The 22,181-nt window shown below is 38.1% G+C and overlaps 2 protein-coding genes across 3 annotated transcripts in view; both read left to right on the plus strand.

The window, feature by feature from the left end:
- NFXL1 (nuclear transcription factor, X-box binding like 1) overlaps nt 1–11,033 on the plus strand; it is a gene marked incomplete at both ends in the record, with an annotated part of 42,471 nt that extends 31,438 nt beyond the window's left edge. For both annotated transcript variants that reach the window (XM_084233649.1, XM_084233648.1), the window contains 5 exons: nt 3,071–3,140; nt 4,934–5,038; nt 7,539–7,625; nt 8,730–8,783; nt 10,860–11,033. In XM_084233649.1, the coding sequence (XP_084089775.1) occupies nt 3,071–3,140; nt 4,934–5,038; nt 7,539–7,625; nt 8,730–8,783; nt 10,860–11,033 (490 nt within the window). The remainder of the gene's footprint in view (nt 1–3,070; nt 3,141–4,933; nt 5,039–7,538; nt 7,626–8,729; nt 8,784–10,859) is intronic.
- An 8,065-nt stretch (nt 11,034–19,098) lies between these two features.
- Nucleotides 19,099–22,181, plus strand: part of CORIN (corin, serine peptidase) — a gene marked incomplete at both ends in the record, with an annotated part of 178,757 nt that continues 175,674 nt past the window's right edge. The window contains one exon of the mRNA XM_084233149.1: nt 19,099–19,170. Within this exon, the coding sequence (XP_084089275.1) occupies nt 19,099–19,170 (72 nt within the window). The remainder of the gene's footprint in view (nt 19,171–22,181) is intronic.

The following is a 22,181-nucleotide window of genomic DNA, read 5'->3' on the forward strand; positions in this document are numbered from 1 at the left end:
CTATAGTATACTTTAAAAATATTTTTCAGTTGTGTGCCTTAGACTCTAAAGGCCTAGATTTTCCAGTAGAGATCTGGAAGGAAGAAATGTAAATTATGTTGCCTTTTAGATACTTCATCCTGATTTCAACCAGAGCAATTCTTTTTTTTTTTCCATTTGGCGATTCTGTACAATATTTTCTTAGGGAAAAAGTTGAATCAGTACTTTTCAAAAAGTGGGGAAGCACACCTATAACAAACTGTCAGATACAGTATCAAACTAGAATTTTGTTGGGTCAAAATTGACTTGTACATAATTACTTAAGCATAATTTTTAAATTAGAAATTTAAGAAGTAGGCTTTTGTTTCTAATGTTACAGCATTTTTCATACTAAGATGCCACCTTTTCTTTATTTAATAAATGCAAATTTTTACTTGTGGATTATATGGAAGGGTAAAATTTCTATTTTTTTCTATTATCTAACATAATTCAACTACCTTATTCAGCTCTGTTTCATTCAAATAAATCATTTGAGTGAAAGCCTATTTTACTCAAGTTAAATTTGGGAATATAATTTTGTGGCTGATCATTTGAGCATAAATAATTTTGAAAAATGCCTTTTGATATTATCTTAAATTTGTTTTTGTCATTTAGATTCTAGTCTCATGCTTCATTTAATTTTAAAAGTCAAATTTTATTCTTTTTAAATTTTAAAATTATTTTGTTGGAATTTTAAAAATGAAATACTGTAATATTTAACTTAGGAAATTTTGTACAGAAAACTAAGAGGGGAATTTTGCTTTATTAATTGGAAGATACTGATGAAAAGTTTTGTCTTGCAGGGCCCTAAATTTCCCCCTTTTCTTTTTACCTTTGTTTAGTCTCCAAAGAGTGCATTTCTCTTTCTTCCCAGAATGTTGCTTTTCCAAAATTGACTCCTGGATTTTGTGCACTTTTTAAACAACTCTTCCCGTTCGTTAGAGCCCTGATCTATCAAGACTTTTTCAGTGTTTTACCACCTAAGATGGACTTTCTTTCTTTCTTTACTTATTTTTAAAATTTATTTATATATTTTTACATCATTGTTCATTTTTGTACAAGTTTGGTTTCTCCTCTCAGGTATAATTCCGATAAAATTACCACCATCCAGATACCTTGAGGCATCACCATAGTCTCTTGTGCTCTTCCTTTCCCTGTATTGATCCCTCTCCTTCTCACTCCCCTGCTGAATGTCTCTGATGTCTCCGATTTATAGTTTGCCTGCTGATTTTGTCTTTTTTTCCCCCCTCTTGATCTCTTGTTTGGTTTCCCTATATTCCTCCTCTAAGTGAGATGATCTGATATTTTTCTTTTTCCTGCTGACTTATTTCACTGAGCATAATCTCTTCTAGCTCCAGGATGGACTTCTTTTTATGGTGTAATGTTAGCTCAGTCCTCCTATTCTCCTTTCTGCTTTTTTTTCCTAGAACTTCGTTAGCACTCTGGAAAGATTTGCTATGGAGGCTTGAGAAATAGAGTTGCTAGGAATTGATATTTATTTTTCTCTTATAAGAAATTTTAAGCCTGTAGATATACTACCTTCCAGTCATGCTGAAGTGATAGTATTTGAGTGGTTTTATTTGTTATTAAAGAGGTGGATGATTTTGAGGGAGTGGGAGATATATCTGTTTGTTTGGATTGAGGTGACTGCATTACCTCAGCTTTCCAGAGTACCGTTTTCATTTTCTTGAGTAAATGTTTTTATGTAGTTTTTCAGTTTCAGTAGTTGTAGTAGTAATAATTTCATTTACTTTTAGTTCCGTGAATTGTTCCATATGTCATCTTTTCCATGTAAACTTTTTTTGGTTTGTGAAATTAGAAATAAAAGATCCAGATCTTAAAAATTTAATTTATTCCTATTATAACATAACATGGAAAAAATTATGTTGGCTATAAGTTCAGAGCTAAGCACCATACCCATAAGAGTGAAAATATACAACTTTTAGTAGGCTTAGCAAAAAAATTTTGTGATATTAAGTGAAATTTCACCAAGAAATTTGCATATGTTAACATACATTTATCATTAATTTGCTATGTCTGCTTGATATTAGTGAGACTAAGTTTATAGTATATTTTGGCAGTTATGTACAGTGAAGTAAATGAATAAAAAAGAATAAAGGAAAGGAAAAGGAAGGTAATGAAGAAGAGAAAACATCTGTCTTTCTTTTCTCTTCCTCGTTACCTTTCTTTTCCTTTATTCATGCAGTATCTCTTGTGGTTCTATTCAGCAATGATTGCAAACTAGTTTTATTCCTTCCTTTTTCTGAATTATCCATAGAGTCCGATATAGCAGTACTGATTGATCTAAAACGAATCAGTTTCTGAAATAGTTTACCCAAAAACAACTGAACAAAGCTTTTCTATAAACTTACTGCATTTGCCACTAAATAGCCTAAGGTCTTCATTGCAAAGTAACATATTAAGCTACTAGTTTTTAAATCTTTCTGTAAAGATTTTAAGAATTATAGTATGACTAATGATTGATCTATAGGGAAAGCTTAGTTGTTGTTGTTTTTTTTTTTAAAGAGTATTTATGCATACAAGAGCTCTGGGGTACAGGCCAGAGATGCAGGGGATGAGAGGATTCACCAGAGACAGAGTGGGGAACAGAACAGGCAGACTGACTGAAATACACTGATGAGGGGAGTAGTGGGCGAGACAGGAGAGGTCTGCTTTGCCATGTGGCTTGCCCTCTGGCCAGCTGGGGATCGAACTTGTGCTGCAGAGGCTGCGGATTGCTTCTTAGTGTGCTGCTTAACCCCTTGCACCACCAGGGAGGCCCCGGAAAGCTTAGTAATAAAGAGAGGCCAGGCACATGAAATTTTGTACTTGCTTCTTGCAGTGATTATCCTTTTGATATTTGATTTGTTGGTAGTAAAGAGCTATAGGATTTGGGTTATCAGAGCAGTTCAAGATTTTGAAGATAATTGTTATAGAGACAATTAAAATATTTCTTAAATAAAATAACATAGATATATTGGAAATTATGAATATTTTTTAGAGAACTATAAGATGGATTTCAGTTTGAATGTCTTCAAAACTTCCTTTTTAGAAAAATAACCACAGCTGATGTAAATGAAAAGAACCTCCTCAGTTGTTGCAAAAATCAGTGTCCTAAAGAGGTAAGGTTTAACAGAACCCTTTAAATTGCCTTTTTGAGCATTGTTTCTCTTGAAATTTCTCTTTATTTGTTTATCTGACTTTTTGATTATCCACTTTTGTGGACCCACTAAAATGTGATCGTTGTCTATAAAAATGTAATACATATAATTAGGGTAGATACACCTCTTTATGAAATATGGGGATAGTAAGACAAGGAAGCACTCTGAAGGTTTTCTTTTTAAAAAGCAATTTTAAAGTAGTAGACACTGTCCATTTCATTGCCTCTTAAATTTATATAGGTTATACAATAGTGTTGACCTGATGTTTGTCCCTTCTGCCCCCCCTCCAGATGTTATCACTTAAACTATAAATAGATCAAGAACTGTGTGGGCTATAAACAGATAGTAAATCCATACTAGGTTATTAAAAAAATAGCTCTGTGTGTGTGAAATTTAAAGTTCATTATTATCTTGAATTAATTAGTAAAAAGCATTTAGATATAGTTTTTAAAGATTCTGAAGCTTTTATGTGCAGTTTATTCAAGCCTAAAGTTTCCAAAGTGGCTCAAAAAGTTTGTTCACAATGAAAAGGTAAAAACTCACAAGTATTTTTATCCTGACAGTTATTTGAGAAATTATTCTATCTGTGTCTCAGCAATCTAGAGTGAGGGTAGTCCTTTCGTTGTTGGAGGTAGGACAGCGGCCATTCTTTCATTTGGGTGGCAGTCAATTTATAAAAATTCCTTTAGACTTACATACCAATAGTATCTCTTTTAATTCTTTATCTTTATACACTTACCTATGTGTTTCCCATCTTACTTAAAAATTATATAAATAGAGTAGGTAGTGCATGATATGTCTTTTGTTAATAATATTTCCTTTTAATTGAAACTTTGGATGCTGTATAGATATTTAAGAAGTATTGCAACTTAAACTTAGGAGTTTAAAAAATTATGTAATATTGTAAGAAAGAATACCATTTCAAGTAATAAGTGACTATGTTAATAATCCTTTGTTACATAAGTGAAACTAGGAACATGGGAGCTTTCAAATTTAATTTTCTGAATTACTTAAATACTCAGTTTTCTCTTGTTAAAATAAATTTTCTTTTACACAAATTTCAGACTCTAGATAAAGAGCAGTTGAGAATGTTTAATTTTTAATCTACTTCAGTAACTTGGTATGATATTCTGATTAGAAATAATATAATTCAGGGATGGCTAATTTGTCATTTAACATTGCTTTGGGGATGATTGATTCACTTATGTTGTTATGACATTTGGTGGGAATAGACAGATGTGCACCATTTATTTAAAAATTTGTTATTCATGATGATAAGTTTTTGGATTTCAGACTATTCTGGAGCCTCTAGTATTACTAGAGTCTACTTGGATTTTCGTAAAAATATATCCATGGACTGGTAACAATCCAAATAGCTATTATAGTTTGGAACAGTCTAGTAGTAGACATTGTCCATTTCATTGTCTCTAAAGAAGTCTAGTTAGTGACCTCTTGATGTTGTTAAGGTCACAGCAGTGGTTCTCAGATGCTGGCATTTATTAGAATTCTTGCAACAACTTGTTAAAACAGATAAATAAGCCCTACCTCATAGTCTGGTTTTGTGGTCCTGAAATGGACCCAAGAATTTGCATTTTTAATATGTATTTATACCGTAGTGATACTGTTGTTCTGTGACCACATTTCAAAACTCCTAGGCTTCAGAGTAGTCATACTTAAAAACAGTTGTGGGGGAGAGAAAGTTGAGTATGATGAAAATATATGTATGTAATTGCTATATTTTGGTTTTATTTTAGCTTCCTTGTGGTCATAGATGCAAAGAGATGTGTCATCCTGGTGAATGTCCATTTAATTGCAACCAGAAGGTAAAACTTAGATGTCCTTGTAAAAGAATAAAAAAGGTAAGTATTTTAAATGAGTGAAAATATTTACCTATGTAATTTTTGTTTATTTTGGTAGTTCTTTGACTTTGTTTTTTAATCTCTTAATTTTAAGTCCTTATTTTGTAGAATCTTTTTATTAGCTTGTCTGTTTCAGTGAATGCTTATTTTGAAAATCAGCTTTGGCTATAGTTTTCTACACTTTATTAGTAAAAGATTATGTTGCAACCAAGTTCTTCATCCTTTTCTGGAAATCATTGTGCTCCAGTTTTGAGTTCTTTGCACAAGGAATACAGTGTGAGTGATAAGCGAGTGTCATGGTTTAAGAACTGGTCTGTAATTAATGCATATCGTTCTATTTGTGAAACTTTTTTGCTCTTAGTATTGTTTTGAAAATGTTGCCTTAAAAAGACCTCACATGCACAATCTTATAAAATCAACAGTCAGTACTCATTCAAGCCACTTTTATTTTATTTTTTAAAGACTTATTTATTTATACAAGAACCAGGGTACAGGCCAGATGCGCAGGAGGGTGAGAGGATTCACCAGAGAGAGAGCAGGGAACAGAACAGGCAGACTGATGACTGAACTACACTACTGAGGGGCGCATCGGGCGAGACTAGAGGTCTGCCGCGCCATGTGGGACCCTCCCAGCCAGCCGGGATCGAACCGGCGCTGCAGAGGCTGCAGACAGCTTCACAGCACCGTGCTCAACTGCCTGTGCCACCGGGGGAGGCCCCAAGCCTCTTTTAAACTGAGATGTCTCTCAGATTTTCTCTAATTTCATGTTACTGTTTAAGGGCTGTTCCTCTTAGAAAGACATAGGTGCTCTTTCCTCTTGGCTTGCTTTACACTAGGTCCATGACTAAGAGCTAGGTGGTTCAAAGGATGTCTGTGCCCTTATTTCTTTATCTCTAAAATAGAATTTATACATATATTTGAGAGGTATAAAAAGAGGTAATGCTGATATAGCATTTGGCACAATGACTGATATGTTTAATAAGTAGAAGCTGCTATTATTATTAGTTTAACACTCACTGTTATTATTATATACTCTTCTTTATTGTGTCCTCTGTCCCTAATAGTGCTTGGCATGTAATAGACTCTATATTTACCTTTTAAATGCAAAAAGATGTCATCTTTCTTTAGACTGATAGACATAATGTCCACAAGCACACAGCATTTATTTTTGTGCTTAATATTCATTGATGTTATTTTTCCTCTGGAATATCCATGGAAGACAAGACTGTATTTATCACTAATCTCAGCCAAAAAGTAATAAAAGGGAAAACCCTGCTAAGAAATAAAATGTTTTCACTTCAGTATATGCACTTTACTTATAGGATTTGGTTATCTCATTTCTTAACTCTGGTAGACTTAACTAAAAAACTGGAGTCTGAGTATATGGCAAAAAAGGCAAAATCGATACAAATAAGTACACATAGAGCAAAAGGAACATGAGGCAGCAAGAAACAGGTAATGGATTAGAGGTAGACAAAGATCTATAAAAGCAAAGTTCAAAAGTATTTAAAATAAGATCTGCTTTATTAGAATAATAACAGAAATTGTTCATAGTGTTGATTTCAGGTCATTAAGAAAGTAATTTGTTCTTAATTAATTTTTATATAATGAAGTACAAATATCTTTAGAATGATTTTCATTTAAACTTTTAAGATTTATTTATGCATACAAGAACTGGGGTAGAGGCCAGAGGTGTGGAGGGTGAGAGGATTCACCAGAGACAGAGTAGGGAGCAGAGCTGGTGGATCTACTGTAAATACACTGCTGAGGAGAGCAGGGGGTGAGACAGAAGAGGTCTGCTGTGGCCTCATGGGTTCGTTCCCCGGCCCTGGATCGAACTCATGCTGCAGAGGCTGCCAATAGCTTGATGGTACTGTCTTTAACCCCTGAGCCAACGGGGAGGCCCCATTTAAACTTTTTTAAAAAAAGGGTTTACTACTTGAGAAAAAATGTATAGCTCTCCAGGAAATTATGTTAGAACTGTACTATTTGAGTTGGTAGCTACTAGCCACATATGCAATTTAAATTTGAATAAATTAACATTAGATAATATTAACTTTCATTTCCTTGATTTCAGTAAGCCACATTTAGCAGGCTCAGTAGTCTGTGGTTAGTGCTACTCTTATTGGGAAGAACAGCTACAGAAAATTTCCATTATTTCAGTGCTACTCTTATTGGGAAGAACAAAAATTTCTAAATAGAACATTTAGAAGAGTAGAAAGAATCAATAAAGTAAAGAATAAAAATAAAATGAAGCTAATAGTGGCTCTAGTAAATCTTAAGTGAATGATTTTAATTTTATAGTATTCACTTTTTTGCAGTTAAAATAGAGTAATCACTCTTTGAACTAAGACATTTAATTGCAAGTGTGTGATCATTAAATATTAATGAGTATGTATGTTAAATAATTTGCATGACTTTAAGCTGTGAGGGAATTTTTTATGGCACACAGGACTTCAAGGAAAACTTAAAATGTGAAATTAAAAAAATTTATTTGTAGGAATTGCAGTGCAACAAAGTACGTGAAAACCACATTTCAATAGAATGTGATAGCATGTGCAAGGAAATGAAGCGGAAAGCATTTGAGGTAATATTATATTAAATTTGTTTTTAATGTGCTAAAAGCTTTCCCCTATATTATACATTTCTTTATGTGCAAGTCATTTACAGTCTCTCTTTGGTTGGTTTTATAAAGCTAGTTTTATAGTCTTTTTTTTTTGAATCCTCAGGTGTGCTTTTATTATCTGTTGCATACTAGATTTTCCGTTTTTTTGCACCAGTTAGTGTATATGATCTCTGGGACATGGGTGTTCATCTCACTGTTAGTGTAAGCCTCCTGAAAATTAGGTTAAAGTAATAAAAAAATTTGGGGATTCTTTGCTGTTTGAGTTACCACTAGTGTCACTGTTGGCCGCCATCAATGTAATCAACAAATACTCTTGACTTTATTTGAAACTAAGGATTCCCTTCCAGGTGGTCAGTTTCAGTTCTAGACACAGTGGTATTTAATAATTGATTGTAGTTTCTTAGTATGCTAACTGAAGAGAAAATAATCCAGTTTTAAAATCATTTCAGGTTACAATGTTGTAACTTTTTGTTTAAAGATTTATTTATTTATACAAGAACTGGGGTACAGTCAGAGGCGCAGGAGTAACTCTTTGAATCGTGATATACTATCGTAGTTGTTAAGCTGATTTTTTTATAAGCTGATTTTATATAAGATGTAACACTTCCACCTCCCTCACCTCTAGTTGGTTAGACTGTATCTTCGTTGGTAACACTTTTTAGTATAACATTTATGTTTCTCTGCTCCCCGGCCAGCCACCGGAGGAGGGTCCCACATGGCGCGCAGACCTCTCCTGCCGCCCGCTGCTCTCCTCAGCAGTGTACTTCGGTCCTTCTGCCTGCTCTGCTCCCCACTCTGGCTCTGGTGAATTCTCTCACCCTCCCGCGCTTCTGACTGTACCCAGTGCATGTATAAACAAAACAAACAAACAAATAATAAATAAATAAAACATGCCTCTATAAAAAAAAAAAAAAATTTAAAAAAAAGAAATAATGTACAACATAAAACTCCCCCAAAGTTGTATAGGTTTAGTAGAGATTTGGTGGGAAGGTATTAAAAAATTCAATGTAAAATTTAATTATTACAGTGTTAACTTGCTTGTACGATTGAAATATCTATAAACAGATAAAAGAAGCAGAAGCCAAAGCTGCTCTTGAAGAGGAAAAACGAAGACAGCAGGTAACTAAACACAATATTCAGATTTATGTCTCTGCATCTTTTTTATGTAAACACAAGATATATACTAAGTACAAAATTAGGGTCTAGTCAACTCTTTTTTGTTCTGGACTACAAACAAAAATTAGCCATTCATTTACCTTAGTCTAAGTATATTGCACCTCTGAAAATTCACAAGGTCTTATATATTCTCAGGTAGTTTGATGTTCCCAATTTATATCCTTGTAAGTTTCATCCATTTTCCAGCTATAACTTTTAACCTCCCTGTTTTTGGTTGGGGAATGAGGGTCGAGGTGTGGTAGCATCCACTTTAAAGCAACTCTTGGATCCCCTTTCTTTACTTATCTACAATTAATTGAGTTTATTTTACTGAGTTGTGGATTATCTGTAATCAGTATGGTTTACTAGTCAATGCGTTTAATAGTACATTCCCCTATTTTCCAATTAGATTTTAAAAAAATTTTTAAAATATATATTTTACATTGTTACTTTTGTACATTGTTTGATTTCTCCTCTCAGGTATAATCCCTATAAAACTCCCACCACCAAGATACCCATGAACCATCACCATGGTCTCTTGTGCTCTTCCTCCCGTTTTGCTCCCTCTCCCTCCGCTGCTGAATGTCTGATTTCTTGTTTTCCTTGTGGTTTTTTTTTCCCTGATCCCTTGTGTGGCTTCCCTATGTTCCTCCTATAAGTGAAACCATCCAATATTTTTCTTTTTCTTGCTGACATTTCACTGAACATAATCCCTTCTGGTTCCATCCATGTTGCTTCAAATGACACGAGTTTATCTTTTTTGATTGCCGAATAGTATTCCATTGTGTATATATACCACATCTTTTTGACCCAACCATCCAATTAGATTCTTAAATGCAGGATTATTATCCATTCTTTGTTGTTACCCAAGTAGCAAGTATATTCCTGATACCTCCTGTTCATTCAATTACTAGATTGATAACATGCTTTAAAGAGTTGCTTTACTTTGTATTAAGTGACATGTAATTATTTTCAGTTTGCGTTTTGGGTTGCTTCATACTTACCAACCAAGTGTAGTGCATGAGTGAGGAAGTTAAAACTTGCATGCTTTGAGGGAAGACATTAGAAACAATGTGACAAATAAAGGTTGACTAAAATGACCTGGTATTTTATGGTTCTATAAAGTTGGTTTGCCTGATATCCCAAATAAGTTACCAGAGCTAAACAGTAAAACATGGGCTGGCTGAAATCCTGGGGGATTACATTCTTAGGAACAAAATCATATGATTAAGTCTTTATGGGTGATTTATGGATAAAATAATGTATATGTTAACTGGAGTTTATATTTCCTTCTGTCACATAAACATTTTACAGAATCTAACATGAATATTGCATATATATTTTAGTTAATAACTCACATTTTAATTAATTACAGTGTACTATAATATCATCAATTTATAATATTATGTACTAAAGTTTAATAAGTAGGTCCTTGGTAGTAGGATAAAAATCCACATTTTATGAGTATTATCTTGTTACCTTTTTAGAACCATTTCTTACATGACTCTGCTTTCTAAAATAGTCTTTTTCTTTTTAAAGCATGAAGCATTTTCCCCTGAGTTTTTACTGCTTGTTTTTAAGCATATTTGATAAAAAGAAAAAATCAGTTTTTGGCAGCTTTCTTCTCTTTACTCACTTGAATTTTTTCCATGCAGGTCATTAATGTTTATTACCTTCATTCTCACGGGACATCTCTTAGCATTTGTGAAAAGCAATATATTGTAGGGCCCCTACTAGATTAATGATGTAGATGTGTAAAGTTAATGCTTATGTTTTAGGCACTCTGATTTAATTGGACATTTTTATATTCAGTGTTGAAGTCAGGCCTACAGTCTGAAATAATCTTTTCCATTACTCTCCATTTCCTTTTCTATTTATCTAAATTCTGAATTTGTTGAATACATTCAGTAGTGAGAGAAGAGATCAAATCAACATATTATATGCCATTGCTGTTATCTCCAATTGTTTTATTTTAATCTAGGTGGAATATATCAAATTAATGTATATGTTGAGTTTAATAAAAATACTCTTTTGATTTAGGCTGAACTGGAGGCTTTTGAAAACAGACTGAAGGGTCGCCGGAAGAAGAATAAAAAAAGAGATGAAGTGACAGTTGAGCTAACGCTATGGCAAAAATATAAATATTATCTTCTTCCAGTGTGTGCTGTTACGGTTGTAGTATTTGCATGGTACATAGTCCACAATGTGGATTAAAATTTTTTATCTGTTAATATACCTCAGATTGAACTTAAATTGTTAAATTTGGAATATTACAAAGTATTTATTATAGAACATGATAGATATTCACATTCATCTCTGTTTTCTCTTCCAGCTGTTCTTAGCAGGACAGATGTTAAACTTTATCTTAATTAGCATACTAGAAATGGTAATATGACATTGTTTAATAGTAAAGGCATGACTGAAATTGCAAAATATTTCATAAGGCATAGTTAGTGACAGGGTAACATCTTGTTCATTGTGCTTCCTTGTATTAACATAGTTGTTCCATTTACTACTTCAAACCAACATTTTTTTGGGTAAAATTAAGATGAAACTGAGCCATATGTGCAATAAGAGGAATATTTCACAATGTTTTGGTTACTTATTAAAAGATACTTTTCTTGATCATGTAACTTTGTACTTTTTTAAAAAAATAATTCCTGAAGAAGCCTTTTAAATTGTAACATGAAGCTATATAATTAGATTCCAAAGTTGGTTTATTAGTGAGAAATATTTATTAGTTATCAAAGTGAATTTTGGGATAGTATGTTCCTCATAGGAAAATACAGTTTTGTTTTGTTTTTTTTTTTTTAAAAAAGGCCAGGTCAAATTCCTCACATGTGGCTGTTTCTTGTGTCAAAGCTTTTAACTGAAGTTAGCATGTTTTATAAAACTTCTATGTGTCTTTTCAAAGTAATGATAAAATAGAAAATAATATTTATAAGCAATAAGTGCTGAGCACAAGGCTTATGAGCTTTGTGTACTTATTCTCATTTCTTCTTACTGTGATCCTTTAAGTAGATTTCAGCTGGAGATAACTAGTTCTTACGAAAACAGACTGATAGAGAAATATCAGTAAGCCAAATCTGTTTGAACTATAAGTCATTTTAAATGGTCTTGTTATTTAATTTTTTATATGATCGTTTTCATTAAAATTTTTCATAATAAATTTGTAATCTAGAATATTTACTGTTTAAAATATTTGCCAAGTCTATGGCTTTAGGCAGCCCATAAGTATCACTATGTAAACTCTATAATATAGTATTTGGTAGGTGCTAAGAAGTGGTTCAAGTATGTTTTAAACAGAAATACAAAGAAGGCTTTTTAAATTTTGCTGAATTTAACTCAGATTTTTAAAATGCCCATCAATCAAAGATTGACTATGTCTAGAATAAAAGAGCAGTCATTCCTTTATGCACTTTCGTGTTTTGATTTTAGACTTTTTTACCTTTCCCAACAATAGAGTTTAGTGGGTTAATGTTTCAGAAGCTCTAAATTAGATTTGCCACACTCAAGTCTTACCTTACTCTAAAATGAATATTAAAGAATATGAATAACTAGGTGTTTAGTTGGGAAGATATTTTCATGTATTTCAGAATCTTGGCCTATAAAGCCAAAACCTAGTTCGTGACTGTTGGTTTTCTATTTTTGCTGTTTTCTTCAATTTGTAGGAAAGAACTTAGTGAAGAGATTGAGTGAAAGATAAATTAAGCTGTTTGCTGTTCTTTGTTTGCTTTACTGTAGCTCAGACTTAATTAACTTACCCAAAGTCACACGGCTATTCCTTTTTTTACAAAAGGTGTTTCCTGTGTGACAAGTACTTTGCAGGTATTGGAGATAGAATGGTGATCTTTTCTCTCGAGGGCTAATACGGAGTGGAAGAGAGCAACCAAGAAATAGGCATACACATAAAGGAGTATGATTGCATATGGAGTTGAGTGTTGCTGAAAATAGAGAAAATTTTCAGAAAGTGATGAAAGTGGAGGTGAAAAGTCACTAGTTAGTTTAGATTGAGAAAATTCCTCTAAGGAGGACAGTTGAGTTATGACTGACTGACCATTATTTGAAGATCTGAGAGAAAAGTTTATGAAAGAGAAAAAGCAGCAAACCCTAGGTTTGGAGAGCAGCTTAGCATGATAGAGGAACAGAGAGAATAACTGGGGTGGCTGAAGCACTATGATGAGGTAGGGAGAGTGAGTCTACAGCCAGCTCATAGTGTGCTTGATGGACCGTGGCAAGGAACTGGAGTTCTGTTTAGTTGCAGTTGGCATTGTTGGAAGGTTTAGCCTGGGGATTATGTTTTTGTTTTTGTTTGTTTTACAAGTGCAGCCTGCTGACTTCTATGCAGAAGGAGGACAGGGTAAAAGCAAGGAGGGAGTTGAGTTGGGAGGCAGTCCAGGTTGGTGCTAGGGATCAAAACAGGGATGTGATGTGTAGCTCAGTTGCCATGGTTCTCCCTTGCCCAGAATGAGTGGGTGAGGACTCTGCAGAAACAACTGCATGATGAATAGGAAGGACTGATTGAAACAGGAGAGAGGAAATAAATAAGCTCTTCAAGGTCAAAATGAAGTTAAATTTGGTCTAAATACTTATTTGTTCTGAGGGAAACAAAACAGTACTATTGTCCTATTTGCTTTACTCTGAGCCAGTTTGAGAAGGAATGGGAAATAACTACTAAGAATGACATAGATAAAATTGTGAACATGATGATCTTATTTTCTTATTGTGTCATAAAACTTTATTAGCTTCCTATTTGAAAAATTTATAAAATTTTTATATTGAAGTTTAAACACTTAGGAATTAACCAATACTTAGTGTTTGTATTGCAATTAATTTCACTATTAAAGTCGAAATTCAAATAATCTCAAACAGATTGGTAAAGTTGTTGGTGAAATTGTGAGAGGAACTTCACTGAAGTAAAACTTTGAAAATGTTTGCTTTTTTCAAAGAAGTTTGGTTGATGCTTGAACTTCATGGTTATAAATGTTAAAAAAAATTTAAGAAACACAGGTAAGTTTCTGTGGCAGTGTTTAAAGATGTATTATAAGAGGTTTTTGACTTTACATTTTATTTCAGATGACCCAGGTGATCACCTAGCTGTTATGTTTGGCCATCCTTGGGTGTTGGAAAGTGATACTAATGTCTAAATTCAGGGAGCTATAGTTGAAAAATAGCAGTGTTCGCTCTCTGGTCTTTTCTGGCCTCAATAAAATTACCTAAGTGGGATGAGATTAGATCACCCTAGAGGTTAGATGACCCTAAACCTTTGGTCTTAGTGAGGTTGGTAAGCTTCATAGAGGGAGGAAGACATGGAACGGTGGTTCTTAGAAGAGATGTGAATTTGGGAGGGATGGGAAGAGCTAGGAACCCCTCTGCTCTCCAGAAATTCTTACGGGACAAAAGAAACCAGGTTCCCACCTCGGAAGCTATTTCCATGTAATTCAGAATCTTGGTCTATGGATTAAATTCAGGTCCATTGTTTGCTGATCTTCTGTTCTAAGTTTAATTTCCAGTCATTGTGGGAGTAACTACATAAATGGTGCTGTGAAGAATTACCAAGATAGCCTGAAATTCCACAGTTCAGATTCATTTGAGTTAAAACATTTTTACAGAGACATTACCTAAACACCCTCATTGCCTTCATCTGGCCATTCTGCAATTTTTTTCCCTCATAGTACTAAGCTGCTGTCATTGTATTATGTGTTTTATTGTCTGTCTCCTATGATATAAGCTCCATGAAGGCAGGGGTTCTGTAATCCCCAAGTTACAGCCTAGCTATGTAGTATATGCTGGTATTAGTTTCATAGTGCAGCCATAACAAATTATCACAGTGTCTTAAATTAACAGAAATTTTTTCACTTGGAGTTCAGGAAACCAGATGTCTACAATCAAGGGTCAGCATGGTTGGTTTCTTCTGGAGACTGAGGGAAAAACTATTCTATGCCTCTCTCCCAGCTGTTTAGATACCTGGTAGGCATCCATCCTTGTCATTTCTGGCTTGTAGACACCATTCCAACCTCACCCCCATTTTTTTTTTTTAAAGATTGATTTATACAAGAACAGGGATACAGGCCAGATGTGCAGGAGGGTGAGAGGATTCCCCATAGACAGAGTAGGGAACAGAACAGGCAGATTGACTGAAATACAATGCTGAGGGGAGCAGCAGGCGAGACAGGAGAGGTCTGCTACACCATGTGGGTACCTCGGGGGCCGGGGCACTGCAGAGGCTGTGGACAGCTTCACAGTGCTGCGCTCAAGTGCCTGCGCCACCAGGGAGGCCCCTCACCTCCATTTTCACATGACTTTCTCTGTACGTACTTCTCTTTTTCTTATGAGGACACTCTGTATTTAGGGCCCACTCTATTAAAGTATATCACCCAGTATTACAGTATCATTACCCTTTTATAGTATAATATTCCAGTAACTATGACATCTGCAAAGATCGTATATCCAAAGGTGTTTTAGCTTCCAGTCCACTACATCAGTCCACTACATCAGTCAATAACTGATGGATGAATGAATAAGTCCATAATAATTCCAGACTGTGACTCCTTGGGTATTTTTCATTAGTCTTAATGGTTGTATTACACAAGGTAAGGGCTAACAGTTGAATATTTCTTGGGTTCCAATTCTGGTTCTGCTACTTCCAAGTTGTACAGTCACTTAGCTTCTGTAAGTTTTGGTTTCTTCCTTTGCTGTAAAATAGTAACAGAAATACTAATATGTACCACTAAGTGTTAGCTATTATGAATGAATGTGTTCACAACTATTTTAAGACACTTTATGTATTTAATTCCCATAACAGTTTATGAGTTGGGTTTGTTTCTTTTCATTTTAGCACACAGGAAAATAGATTTGCTCCAAGAATTAAAAACAAAATATATGTCATTTTGTAAAGTGGCACATTGCACTTTGAAAATCTTAGCTATAATAATATAGGCAAATTTGGCAATCTCACAACTTTAAGATTTTTCTTATAAATTGGCTCACAAATTTGAATTGAGGTACCTCAACTTTTACTCATGTTCACTGTCACTATCTCTGGGAAGACTAGAGAGAATGCTGGCAAGTGGCTGGGGCGTTTGGACAGTCTGATTGCACTAGAGGGCCCAGCTGGTCAGAGAAGGTAGCAATAGGTGTGTGTAGGTGCTCAAAATGATACTCCTTTAAAACTTTTTAATGGACTAGTTCTTACTACCTTCTTCCCAATGACTACCTATATTAAAGGATTGATGTCTCAGAAATAGTATATGCAATAATTTCTACAAAGGCTTGTGTCATAAAGACTATTTCAGTGTGCTAGAATATATTATATCCTGTCCTCCCACTTCAAATAAACTCCCCTCTGCAATGGGTACATATCTAGTTTGCCTGTTTCTCGCTCTACTTTTTAAAAGACTGCATCTTTTGATATCAGCTGAAAATAACACCAACTACCTCCGGAAGGTCTGGTCCCACATTATTTACAAGGAGATTTCCATAGTTACATATGTATTTGTGCCACTAGACTTAAGAGTTCTGTGAGGGCAGGAGCTTTTGTCTGTTTTGTTAACCTGACAGCAAATCTTTATTAGTTGATGAATAACTAAATACGGCATGGAAGTAGCACATCTATTTCAGTCACTATTTGTCTAAGCTGGCTGCTTCTCTAAGATAACAGCTCTTTCTTTTGGAGTATTTAACACGAAATTGTAGCACTATGCACTTAATTGGCTTATAAAATATTGTGTGACCAAAATTTAATCCTTAAATTCACCCTGTTCAGAGATATATTCACCTCTTTTAACTTTTCCAAAAATCTCAAATTTTGTGCTTTTTTTTTTTTTTAAGATTATGCATACACGAGATGGGGTACAGGCCAGTGATGCAGGGGATGAGAGGATTCACCAGAGACAGAGTGGGGAGCAGAAACAGGCAGACTGACTGAAACACACTGCTGAGGGGAGCAGTGAGCGAGACAGAAGAGGTCTGCCTTGCCATGTGGGCTGCTCCCTGGCCAGCCGGGGATTGAACCTACGCTGCAGAGGCTGCGGACTAACCCCATAGTGCAGTGCCCAACCCCCTGCACCACCAGGGAGGCCTTGTGCTTTTCTTTTAAATCATTAATTATTTGCATATATTCTTGAAATACTAGGCAATAGAAGTTTCAAAAGGCTAGAATTTTTTTTGCAAAAAAAGTATTTGAAGAAACTGGATGATGGTTGATACTTCAAGTTGAAAAGCAGATGTGGCAAGTATTTGAAGGAATAATTCAAATAGGTCATTGCAGATTACGGTGAACTCCCTGCATATCCAAATTAATTTGACTATGTTATGAGACTTGTGATTTTTTATGATTTCTTGTCTTGTAAAAGTTTGTTACAAGGAATATAAAACTGGGAATTTGTCCTTATACAAGTATATTCCTTTGGTAAATTGGTAACTAGTACTGGCTGGGTTTTCGTGGTAAAGGAGATTTAAGGAATGCTTATTTTACACCACCAATGCATTCAACCTTCTCATAAGGCAATATAGTAGTAGAAGAAAAGGAGACTACCCTGGCTAGCTCAAGTTCACTAATTTAGTTGCTTTAGTTTCATAGTTCTTGTAGCACCTCCACCAGGGGGCAGAAAGTGGAAGAGAAAGAAGATGAAGTAGAATATATACTTGACTTCTGAATGCCTGTCAAAACCTTGAGAATTGCATCCAGCCCTCATTTTATAAAGTGAGTCAACTGTGACTGAAGTCAACTGTGGCCAAGAAGACATAATTTGTTGAAGGTAGAGATGGCAGATGAATCTTCCAGGCTCTTGACTTTCAGGCCAGTGTCTCTGCTGATGTGTAATGAGGCACTATTTTAGAAATAGTACAGTCCTGAAATTGCACTGCTTCCAGCTCAGCACTTGCTGTGTAAACTTGGGCTGATTTCTTTGACACTCTAAATCTTTCTCACTTCCACCATAAACAATAGTACCTACCTCATAAAGTGGTTGGTAGAATAAAAGACAATCCATGTAAAGTGTGTAGTAAAAGCCTCCGTGTAACTAAGAATTATGTATTCTCGTCAGCTCTCAAATGCCAGATTCCAGATCTGATGTTTAGAACACTGGTGGAATCAATGTGTCAACTATCTTAGCTTACACTTGCATTATTTTCTACTTTCTCATTTCTGAAAGAAAATACTGATTACCCCCAATTTTACAAGTGTCTGCTTTCTCCACCCCCCCCAGCAATAGTTTTTACAGAACAGGCCTGATACATGCTTCGTTGACAATACATGGCCTCCTGCAGAATAATGGTGGTAGATTTATTCTAGTACCTCATGATTAATTTTTGAAAGTTCCATAACGAACTTGACCAAAGTAAGAAAAATTGTTTTTAAGAAACATGCATTGAATGTAGTGTCATGTTTTTTTTTTTTTCTGGTTATGTATTTGACAATTTGAACCTCAATAGCAGTCCACAGTTGTTAATACCTGTAGTGCCCTTCCTGACGCGGCCTGAGGGCACAGCTGCTTGTGGTGAATGGCAGAGACAGAGGCGAAGTTCCTGAATGGCAGAGACAGAGGCGAAGTTCCTGGTCGGAAGGCGCCGGTGGCCACCCTCACTGGGGATGGGGAACTAGGTACAATAGAAGCCAACTAGGGCTCTCCCGTGTCCCTGCAACCCCTGCAGTCTCAGGCAGTCTAGCAAAAGCCGTTTCTTCAGCAAATATACAGCAAAAGGCAGGTTTCCATTTGCCTTATGCAAATAATGCTCACCCTTCAAGATAACTCTTAACTCTTCAAGATAACAGGCGACTTCTAATTGCCAGTGCCAGCAAATATTTTGATTTTTTTTTAAAGCAATGCTCTGGCTCAAAACAGTCTAGGATATGCGGAGATTTTGGAGAACTTAGAAATAATTCCTTTACTTCCAACACCTCTCTCTGACAGTCCAAGCTTTCAGGTCCCATCTATTTCGTGCCGCTGTCGCGAGGTGTAACTTTGAGGAGGTGAGAAACCAGCAGTCTGCTTGGCTTCCTGTCTGCCCTGAACAGTCATTTCTTTGAATGCAAAGAGGTGGGGTTGGGGAGGATCTGTCACTAGGATTCTTATGGGTGGGACCTGGAGCCGCGAGTGAAGGGAGGGAGTGGTCCGCGGGTGGGAATGTCGAGCAGACAAAATATGGGACCCCTATCCCTTGAAGTTCCACTTGTGTCTTCCTGAGTGAGGAGCACGGCGTCCGATGTGCCTCTCCCCGGGGCACGTTAGGAGAGAAAAGCGACCCAGATAAGAGTGGACAGAGAAAAAAGCGAGCCATGTTCTCCACCAAGCGGTCCCCTGCCCTCGCAGCTGAGCAGCGCCGCAGCCGAGCCCGGGCCTCGGAGCGGGTAAGATCCAGGGGTCGCGCTCCGCGGGCCCACAGGTCAGATGTCCTCTCAGTCGGGAGGCACTCCGGGTCAGGCTCTCACGCCGGGGCGCTCCTTCCCTGGGCTGCCACCTTCTCCCGCCGTCTGTGAGCTTCGGCGACCCCGACCCCGGCCCCGCGCGCCGCAGCCAGTCCCCCGGCGCCCTGTCCCGCACCGGTGCCCGGCGGGCCGGGAGCGTGGGCAGGCTGCCCTCGGCGGAAGTCAGGTCGCCGCGGAGAACCCAAACCCGCTCTTCTCGCCGAGGGCCTGTCTCGTCCCCCGCAGAGCCGCCCCTCGGCGCGGTGCCGTCCGCGCAACAAGTGGGTTTCCGCGCGCGCCGACGCCTGGGGAGGCTGGGAAGGAGCCGTGGGAACCAGCCCCTCGGGGGTGCGCGGCTTCCCCTCAGCGCCCCCGTCGCGGCCGCCCCGCCCCGCCCCGCCGCTGGAAGGATCGCGCGGCCCTCCGGCCTCCTCGGACGTAAGTGTCCTCGCCAACGCGCGCTCGGCTCCCGGCGCCTCTCAGGGTCGGGACCCGCGCGCGCTTCCCGGCGACCAGATCCTGGTCGGGACCGAGCGTCGGCGCCGCAGCGGCCGCCCCACCTGCGGCCCCGGCACGCCGGGGGTCCCCCGCGCAAACCGCGCCCGCGCGCTCCCCGCCGCGCTCTCCAGGCGCCGGCCGCCCGGGCGCGGGTTCTGAGCGGCCGCGGGTTGGCGGGCTCGGGCACCGCTCCGGGCAGGACCGCGGTGCCGCTTCCAGCCGCCCCGGGTCGGGAAAGGAAGGGCAGGGAAGAGCGCCACAGACGTCTCGCTCTGGCTGGAGCCCCTCATTTTCAGCGTTCTCCGTCGGTGTGGAAGGGTCCGGGATCAGCGGCGGCGGCGGGCCGGCTGCGCGGAGTGACTGCGCTGTGCGGGGGGAGACCCAGCGCCGCACCCGCCGTGGAGCAAAGTGGTGTCCAGGCGGATCCTGTGGGGGGGGGCGCCTAGCTCCCGCGGCGGGCGCCCCACTCCTGGTTCCACCCGCTCGGGGCCGGTGGATGGCGGTGTAGGCGCTTTTTGCGCGGCGGGTCATTCCCGGGACCCAGCGCCGAGCGCCGGGAGCTCCGAGCTCACCGGAGCGGACAAGCCGGGCATTCCCAGGAAGTTGTTCCAGCGTTTCATAAGGTGGAGCTTTCCTCCCAGGTGAGAAACTTTTCTGAGAAAATGCACTCCAAAGACTAGATCGTGCATAAGACTTTGACGACTTTGACTTTACACGCACATTTGTAATCTGCAGTCTTTAATAAAAGTAATAATAGTAATAATAGTTATTATTATTGTAACCGATGGAAGCAAAGGAATGTCCGACTGCTACCAGAAAGGGAGCGAAGTCAAGACTTAACGACTGATCATTATCCAAGGACACCTATTTTAGCTGAAAGCTTTGGAATTAAAAACGCTGCAAAACATTAATTTTGGCATAACTCAGAGAGCATAAGAAACCATGTATTTTTAAAATTATAAAATCATTTTTTTGTGACAGTCACAACACAGTCACCAATGTATTTGTAATATTTGGCTCTTGATAGTTTTGTTGTGGAGAGTCGTGCTAAAAATCAGTCCCTAAAACCAGGTTCGTGGGACACACATATCTGTATAGGCAAGTGTGAGTGAGCTGAATAGCCAGCTTTTCCATAGAATCCTTTCCAGGCACCAGGAGTTTCACTAGGATGAACCATTTTTAGAGTTATTTTGGGTGTGGAATCACTTAAACCTTAAAATCTCAAGATGCTGGAAAGCTCTATTTAGGGGAAGAGGGCTTTTCCCAGAAAGTTCCTTGGAGGATAAGATTACAATTCTAATGATGAAAAACTCAGTTAACCCTCCAGGAGATTAAAGAGACAAATCAAGACTTGCTTTATTAATCCATCAAGTATATTTCCAGGCATACCATAACTTAAAAAAAAACAAACAAACCCAGTGAATCCCATCATTAACATCCTCATAAAGTTGCTGAAATCTTAATTGCAATAGCATCCAAGGCATGGGTGCCTCCACCGCAAAGTAGCTGTGGTTTTGCTTGGGGGGGGGGCTGCATTTCCCACCAAAGCTTCATCTGAGTTTCAGCATTCACTCACTCTATTGTCCTATAAGCCCCTCAGTTGCCTTTCTCCACTATTTAGGGGCTCATACCGCCCTAGGAGTTAGCACATCACTGTCTCTAAAACCTGTGTTTTCAAATCTCTGTACTATTAATGAGGAACCTTGTTGCTTCATTATTCCTCTTTCCCTTACCTCCAACCTCTCTTGACCACAAACAAACCTGTGTTCTTAGAGGTTCTGAGTATCTCTACCTCTTGGGCAATGGATGCTCCTTAAGCACCCCCAGAAAAGCTGTGGTATAGAATTTTTACTGAATGTGTCCAAGGGGGAAATTTTATTTAATGCAATGTGTTTGCCTTAGTTCTTTGAGATGTATGCATTCGTGTGTCCTGTCTGTCCTGTCTCTGATCAGGGCATTCCACTGTGCCTGATGGAAGATGGAGCTGATTGGCTAAATGATACTGACCTGTGCAGAATACTTGATCCACACTAAGCGCTGAAGTAACCCTCAGACTTAACTGACTGAAACAACCCGCCAGCACTCAAGTACACACACACACACACACACACACACACACACACACACACACACACGGCAGAAATCACTGAAAGCTGCCTACATAGGTAGAATATGGACTTTCGTGTCAAAGCTCAATTCACATCTCTGTCTCTACCCCCTGAAAACTTTAGGGCCCTCAGCAAGTCAAATAATCTTGTTGAACAAATGGGGTTGATGCTAGTGATGGTCTGTGAGGACATTGTGAGGATTAAGGACATAAAGATGTCCTAGAAATACTGTACATGATAGTTGTACATTCTGTAAAGATTCCCTAGACTGTTTTCTCTTGAGGAGTCAGTCTTGGAGTCTTTCAGGCTTTCCTCCACAGTTAGCCTTCTTTAATTCTAAAACTACAC

This window comes from Talpa europaea, assembly GCF_964194135.1.
Source record: "Talpa europaea genome assembly, chromosome: 5".
NCBI classification, from domain to species: Eukaryota; Metazoa; Chordata; class Mammalia; order Eulipotyphla; family Talpidae; genus Talpa; species Talpa europaea.